The following is a 7,855-nucleotide window of genomic DNA, read 5'->3' on the forward strand; positions in this document are numbered from 1 at the left end:
AATCTTTTCCTTTTTGATGTTTGACAATAATCTTAAATCAGGTTTAAATCTTAAGGGTTTTGTGTCAATCTGGGAGATACTGGTTTTTTTTAAGTTAAAGTCCACTCTTTCCCTTTGATACATCAAAAATAACTTATCTAAGGGTTTCTTAGGTTTCGCATCAACAATAAGTTTTAAAAATGTTTTCACAAATGTTTTCAAAAGATTCTAAGTGTTTTCAAAAAGCTTTAAAAAATTTCAAACTTTTTCAATGCATAATTTTCAAAATAATTTTCAAGATTTTCAAAAGGAGTTTTCACAGATTTACAAAACAAAATTTTTGAAATGATTTTGAAAAAACTATGTTTGATCTTTTAATCAGAACTCTCCCTTAACTTAACACATCCTTAGAAATTCTTATTAATCACAAAGAAAACTACCTATGTGTCTTAGGGGTAGATCTAAATTAAAAGAACAATTAAAGTATATTTTTCAAAACAATTGTCAAAGCATGAGTTTTAAAAAATATTTGTCAAGATTTTTCAAGGATTTTTTGAGAATTTAAAAAAAGTTTTATAAATAATTTTCAAAGCTTTTTCAAGAGTTTTTAAAATATTTTCATGAATTTTTGAAATGATTTTCAAAAAAATATTTTTTAAAATATTTATAGGATTTTTCAAAGACTAAAGATTTTTTTTTTAAAAAAAAAAACTTCTTCATTTCAAAAGCATTTTCATAAAATTTTCAATTGTTTTCAAAATGTTTCAACACTACCTTCCACTTGACCTAACACATCCTAGTTATCCTTATTAATCGTAAGGAAATCTACCTAAGTGTTTAAAGGTCTAGATGTTAATGTATGGATTCACACTCTAAGTGCTGGTCAACAATCAATATTTTCAAAGTATAGAATTTTTGAAAAAAAAATTATATGTATAGGTACATTCAATCAAGTATGAATTTCATTAAAACATTAATATGTTGGATCACTACTTTAAAAATAATATTTAAAAAAATATTCTATAGATTTTTAAAATATTTTTAATTTGATGGTCTTTGTCATCTCACTCATTTTAAGTCTCTTAATGCAATCAAGCATGATATCCTTATCACTTTTTATGAGATGTTTAGTAAATTTTACTTGATTTATTTTGAATTTCGTATATTGTTTGATCTTGTATTAGATTCAGGTTTAACCATCAGTCAGTTAAATATACATTTTAAAAAATAGCTTCCAAGCTGTGGCGAGGCATAGAGGCCTTCTTGGTTATCGGAGCAATGATCACTTCTAGACAAAGCCTTTTTAAAAAATTATACATTCAACCTTCATATTGAAAAACTTTGGTTTAACTAGTGTAAAATGTGGTGAAATAGCTTCGGTTAATTTTACTTAGCTAAATAGACCAAGTAGGGTAAGTCTTACTCTCCTTGACTTCATAGACCAATCTTTCCTAACGTATCTCCTATCTAATCATTATAGATTAAATAATTAATAAAAGACTAGCTTGAATGATATGACATTTAAGAAAAAAAATAATTAAGCAATTATATGTTATGGCAATTATGAATAGGTCAATCAAGTCAAATAAATTTTTAATTGATTTTAATAATGTATCTAATTCTCGATTTAATACTGATCCTGTCTGAAAATTACAAAAATGACGTGCTAGGCACGGTGGATCGGTGGTTGACTGAGAAAAGACTTTTGTCTTATTGGAGAAGCTTTCTTTAGATCCTGCGCACACGAAGATAAAGCAAAAAAACATTAGCACCTAGAAACTATGGGGAGTCCCTAGAGAAGACCCTCCGATGCTCAAGTTAGTACAAGTCCAGACAGGTGAATGAAGAACAGCAGAGAACATGCGTGCGAGAGTAAGTTACCGATGTTCAGAGAATGTACCTTACCCACTGAGAGGATTCCTCCTTTATATACCACCTCACATAACCTTCACAATCATGAGGTGACGCAGTGTGTCAGAATTTGTTAGGTAAAGGAAAGTGTATAACTTAGGCAATGTGTAATACTTGTCCGAGGAATCTTTCCTTTACCCACATGTATACCTTTTTTGTCGTTTATAACTTATGTCATTGCTGAGGTGATTGAAGGAATATGCTGTTATAAATAGCCTGCTGATAGGAGACAAGATGGTCCCTAGAGAAGGTTCTAGAAAAATATTCTCTGAGATATAATTATTATTCTTACAGGTTGTTAGAATTATCTGCTCATGTTGTCTGCTAAGCATATCCCAAACGGCCTATAAGGCTGACCATCTTTATGCATATTTTCTTGTTAAGCTGTGCATGCTGGAAATCAGTCAGGGCAGTAATATGAAGCTAAGTGCCTTAGGCCCGGCCGATAATTTGTACCATCGGGTGTATAATGAGCCTCTGGAGAAATGAAGTTGTATTCTAAGAGGTTCAGTCGATATTTTGAGCCAAAGTTCCTTAGGCCTGATCATCCCTTTGTCCGGTCGGACGCATAATAATGTGTAGGTAAAGTGCACTTGGAGTTTCAACCGGATCTATAAATCTATCTTACACTTATACATATAAGAGACAAGTGTGGAGCCATATAAACTCGTTCAACCCTATTATTGAACAGATACTCATAGGGTTGATCGATAATCGAGTCGACCGGGCATGTGTAGAGAAGCTTATACAGAGTAAGGAGTTTAGTTGTCCCTTCGATTAGAACTATGGCTAATCGAATGTGGGGTGAGTCAGTCATTTCGGCCAACTCATAAGAGTTGTTGTCCTTAAACTCAATCGGCTATTGAGGGACTAGACGTGTTGTCTCTTTACTTCAAGCGTAAAGTACTGAAACCCTTATGTTCGACCGTCTTTACGGTCGATCGGTTTTTGTCCGCACAGCTTAGAATCCGACCGGGCCGATCCAACGAGCTCTAGCACTGGGCAGTCAATCAGAGTCAGGTGGGGAGATATTCTCCTCCATTTACTTTGATAGCCACGTCACCTCGACTTTGACCGTCATGTCATCTCCTGGGTCCGCTCTTATAACTCATATCAAATACATTTCGTGAGAACTCGTGAATGTGTCAACCCATTTTGACACAATTGGATTTTTATTAATTTTATTATTTCATTGGGTAGAGTTTTATTAATTAATTTCATAATTATAATAATTTAATTTCATATATTTAAAATTTAGATTTGACTTATTAAAATTTATAAATTTATTTTCTTGCATTAATGTAATTAATTTTGAATTTTTTTTCTAGTTAAATTTAAAGTTTTTATAGTTAGCTTTTGAATTCATTATTTCATAATTAAACGGTACTTGATGATAATTTTATATTTTTGAATTTAAGTTTAGATTTAACTTGTTATAATTTATAGATTTATTTTCTTAATTCGTGGTTTTTAATTTTAGATTTTTAGAATTATTCATTGTTTCTGAAAGGATACTTTATTATAATTAATTTTAAAATTTAGTTTCAAGTTTTTATTATTTAAATCTGAATTAATATTATTAAAATTTATAGATTTATCTTTTGAATTTTTAATATTTATTTTTGAATCTTTTTCCAGATTTATTTTTGAAATTTTCAAATTTAGATTCTTGAGATTAGATTTTATTTTATTTTATTTTATTTTATTTGAAAATTTATATTTTGACTTTCTAAAATTTAGATAATTATTATTTAAAATTTTAAAATTATTATTAAGATAAGAATTTATTTGATTAAAATTTGAAGTTTTATCTTAGCAAACACTAGACCAAAGCGACTTTCCTTCAATAGAGTGCTCTACACTTTTGTAAAGAGCAAAACTAAGCTGGAGTTCCAGTTAAGATTTCCACCTGCAGCCTCTGCACGGCTGTGCTGTTCTCCATTAGCTCGAGGTTGACTATCCCCATTAAGTGCAAAAGATTCTAGCTTTCGAATCCAAAAACAAGTTAGGTAAGCATGGATTCCTAGCATGCCCAAACTCCATTCTCTGAAGCACTGGAGAACCAACATGAGTCCTCGTCAGAATACCAAACACTTCAAGATTTATAATATCGAAAGATCGTAGACTTGATTGTTGCACCTTTTGGGGTTGAAGAATTGAAAATTTCCACTCGACAAGTAAAATATTTTAAACTCAGTGCGGATCAAATTTGCATTTTATTCGTGTGGACATGGAAAAGAAAGTTGGAAGCATTATTTTAAGCTCTGGTAAAAGCACTAAGCTCCAACTCTATTGGGCTCTAATAGAAACCTTCTACCAAGTTGGCATTTCAACGAATGCCTTCCTATGCGCCATTCATGAGAGGTCTCCTCATCTCCCATGCATTCAGCGTCGAAACTTTCACGTCTGCAATTCCATTGTTGAACGCAAAGAGATGAGCGTCTCTCCTCAAGGCTAAGCTGGGATAAACCCTCGAAGTAATGCACGTCATGCCTCCCGCTCCAAAGCTCTCCACCACAGAGTGATCAATCTGCAACGGTGGCGAAGGTTTCAGTAAAAGGAGAACATGGCAAATGTATTTTAGGATTTCTAAGATTCATCAGCATACCAAGGTCCTAAGAGATATCTTGCCGGTTCTAGCTATATCGACATCAACAAAGCCCGCGAACGTTGGCTTGTACAGATTCGGCCTCAGAGATGACCTGTTTAGGTGTTATAAGCTCACTTTTATATCAGCAACAAAAATGAAAATGATATGTAACAGACTGACCTGGTAGGATCATGGCACAGAAGGACCTTATATTTGTGTTCGGCCTTGAAGATTCTGAAGAAGACAGCAGTCTTCTCTTCCATGTTGGCTGAAGCTAGAACATGGAGGCCGAAAGGTCCGACTCCACCTTTGACGTCTGCTCTCTTCCGGCCACACAGTGTTTCGGCATCGGTTGCCCATGAAGGATGAAAGGCCTCAGCTTTTTCCAGCCCCGAGACTTGGAACGTCACCTCCACATCCGCCTGCAAACCAAATTAGACATCGCAAATGTATCAATCGCGGTGTTTTCCCAATTCTGAATGATCTGTCTGTAAAACTAAATTTTCGTCAGGGTGAAAACAGTGTGAAAAGTTTCGATCGATTCTAACCTGAGAAGAATCTATCCCCTTCACTTCAAGTAAACCACCACTCGGCACTTGCTTGTTCTGGACGACGATGTGCTTGCTTCTCAGAGATTCGAGCTCCTCAACTGGCCATTGGATAAGCTGGCGACCGTTTCCGGCGAGCCACACAGCCCTTGGAATAGCCTGAAAGATAGATCAAATTCGAAAATTAAAAAGGGAAAAAGTTTGCATCTTGAATCTAACCAAACTTGCAGACCTGGATACCGGCCCATCCTTTAGCTATGTCGTCGTTGACGGAGTCGGATTCATTGGTCCATCCCCACAAGATCCTCCTGTTCTTCTTATTGTCAAAGAACGTCTTCGAAGCGTAGAAGTTACCGTAGTCGTACCTCAACCCGGTGTTGCCGTCCGGCGACGCGCCGTCGGGTACGTACCTGTCCTTGATGTGGTCGTAAGTCCCGACCGTGTAGTACTCGTACCTGGTGACGTCCAGGCTCACTTTCAGAACGTGCTTCACGGCGGCGCCTCCTAGCGTCGATGTGTCGAGCCCCAGGCGGCCGCGCAACGACACCGGGTATAAGTCCGGGCACTCCCACATCCCGGTACCGGTCGCCGTGTGCAGCGAGTGCTTCGCCTTGACCCACCGCACGAAGTCGCGACTCCGGTACAGGATCACCTCCCCCCTCGTGTCCCTCTTGCTCCCGATCACCAGCTTCCAGTGGCCGCTCACGCCGCGCCACGCCGTCGTCGGGTCGCGGAACGCGCTCGCGTTGACGCCGGACTCGGGCGCGATGACCGGGTTGAAATCGGGCTTGACCCACTCGCGGAGGTACGGGTCCGATAGGTTCTTCGGGTACGCCACGTTCTGGACCTGCCGGTTCTGCGGGTCGACGCCCGTGTACATGATGACGGGCCGGTTTCCGGGTAGGATGGTGGTGGATCCGGACCAGCATCCGTTAATGTCGAATGACTTGGAAGGATAGATCGCCGGTTCGAGCGCCTTCCAGTTGATTAAATCGGTCGAGACCGAGTGGGCCCACACGATGTTGCCCCAGACCGATCCCTTGGGGTTGTACTGATAGAAGAGGTGGTACAGGCCGTTGTAGTACATGGGACCTGGGTTGGTTTATTTACGGTTTATTTATCAATCCCGATTTGTTTCGACCGGGTTAAACAAAAGAGATGAGTTATTGAGCGGGCATACCATTCGGATCTGTGTCAGGGTTGAGTATTTGAGGTATTTCAGACCCGATGTTGACGCCGAGGAGAACCCAACAAGAAGAACATCAGTGATTTTGGCAATAGACAGCGACCAATCACACAATTAATACGTGTAACTAAAAAGAACAGTTTTGACCATTTGATTATTAATTTAAAAAAATTACTGAAGAATAAAAATTACTGAACCCCTAAAAAGATGTTATTTTTTTTTTTCTCTTTAGAAAAAGCAATCGAAAATGTCAAAATCAAGAACCAAAATGTGACCAAACCTGTGGAATTAGTTACGAGTGAGAATAAAAATAAAAATAATTCAGTTGAAATAAAGCGAGAAAAGTGCGACAGGAATTCGATAAAACGATGCGGTTAGGCCCCATACCCCAACTCTTCGGGCTTAAATGCGCCGTACGACTCGCCGGCGGCGTCGCCACCGATGAATATTCGCAGAACAACGATGACGGAAAGAAAGAGGAAGAGGGTCGAAGACGCACCGTTAAGCCAATTTCTCTGCGACTGAAAGTGGAACCGGGGCCTCAACTCGCTGCTCACGACGGCGGCGGTCACGGATTGGAGAGATTCGTACACCACGTGCGAAGCCTCCGTCGCCGCCCACCAATGCGCCAACACCAGCGCAATGGCCAGCAACCGCCCCCAAATCCGTCGCGTCATCGCCATCGCCATCGCCAGTCAGAGGAGGAGGAGGAGGAGGAGGGAGAGAAGGCTGGGATGAGGAATGGGGCTTCGAGCGGGTATAAATAGAGGGCGGTAGCCGTGGGGGTGACGCGTAAAACCGCACAAGAAGAGCAATGGCGATGTTATTTTTTTAATATTTTCGAAAATATAGCTAAAATCTGTTTCTGTTATTTTATCGGTCTCAATATTTCCAAGTCATGATTTACGGTGAGCTGGAAAATATCAAATTCAATTTAATTTAAAATTTCAGAGATAAAGTCAGCAAAAACATCTGCGAAAATAGACACTTAGTTAAGTCTCGGATTTTGAATCTAAAATTGGTAAAATTTCACCAAAATAATCTTTAATTGTAAAATGTGATTGAAAAAAGGGTCTTTAACAAAAAAAAAATGTTGTAAATTTTTGGGGAAAAGAAAAGAAGAGAGGGAATTCCACCTCTCCACATTTGCAACTTTGAAAGCTCTTTTAAATAATTACTTGTCTTAGTTTGCAAGTGAAACAATGAGCTGCCCTAATTTGGTTTCTTGTTCTAAGAATAGTTTTGTTCTGCAATCCCAGAAAACAACACATTAATCATAGAAAAAGCAAGCCATGCAATGCACGCGTGCCAAGGGGAAAAAAAGTTGTTTAAACCCCACAAGATCTAATGAAATTAAGGAGGATGGAAGACAAATTTGCTTTTTGCTAACATCATCAATAAAAAAAAATAAGTTGGTACATGAAGTTCTCGTCGGTGTGGAGTCACGGAGAAGAATTTGTTATACATAATCTTATTTATTTATTAGGGGCATAGTTACATGAGATCGAGGGGGTATGATCCTCCCTCCCCCTCCAAAAATTTAGGAGTGTTAATATAGTAATTTAAAAAAAAAAAGATTTAACTGTAAATTCTAAAAATTTCATGATTTTCTCACAAAATATTCAATTAAAACAATAACCA

At 37.9% G+C, this 7,855-nt stretch overlaps 1 protein-coding gene across 1 annotated transcript; it reads right to left on the reverse strand.

The window, feature by feature from the left end:
- Positions 1 to 4,091: 4,091 nt before the first annotated feature.
- LOC121980296 (beta-fructofuranosidase, insoluble isoenzyme 3-like) lies at positions 4,092 to 6,945 on the reverse strand. The gene is made up of 7 exons (XM_042532284.1): positions 6,714 to 6,945; positions 6,209 to 6,217; positions 5,261 to 6,120; positions 5,029 to 5,187; positions 4,661 to 4,902; positions 4,499 to 4,592; positions 4,092 to 4,420 (listed from the first exon to the last, which is right to left on the reverse strand). The coding sequence occupies exons 1-7, from the start codon at positions 6,901 to 6,903 to the stop codon at positions 4,235 to 4,237; spliced, it is 1,740 nt and encodes a 579-aa protein (XP_042388218.1). The 5' UTR covers positions 6,904 to 6,945; the 3' UTR covers positions 4,092 to 4,234.
- Between the last annotated feature and the right edge of the window lie 910 nt (positions 6,946 to 7,855).

Source organism: Zingiber officinale, chromosome 5A (assembly GCF_018446385.1).
Source record: "Zingiber officinale cultivar Zhangliang chromosome 5A, Zo_v1.1, whole genome shotgun sequence".
In the NCBI taxonomy this organism is placed as follows: Eukaryota; Viridiplantae; Streptophyta; class Magnoliopsida; order Zingiberales; family Zingiberaceae; genus Zingiber; species Zingiber officinale.

What these genes read in the sequence shown, in the direction of transcription:
- LOC121980296 (XM_042532284.1), bottom strand. Translation starts at nt 6,903, where the DNA reads ATGGCGATGGCGATGACGCGACGGATTTGGGGGCGGTTGCTGGCCATT. An exon ending in AGGGGATAGATTCTTCTCAG is followed by an intron (nt 4,903 to 5,028) that starts GTTAGAATCGAT and finishes TTTGGTTTGCAG; the next exon opens with GCGGATGTGGAGGTGACGTT. An exon ending in AGATATCTCTTAGGACCTTG is followed by an intron (nt 4,421 to 4,498) that starts GTATGCTGATGA and finishes CCACCGTTGCAG; the next exon opens with ATTGATCACTCTGTGGTGGA.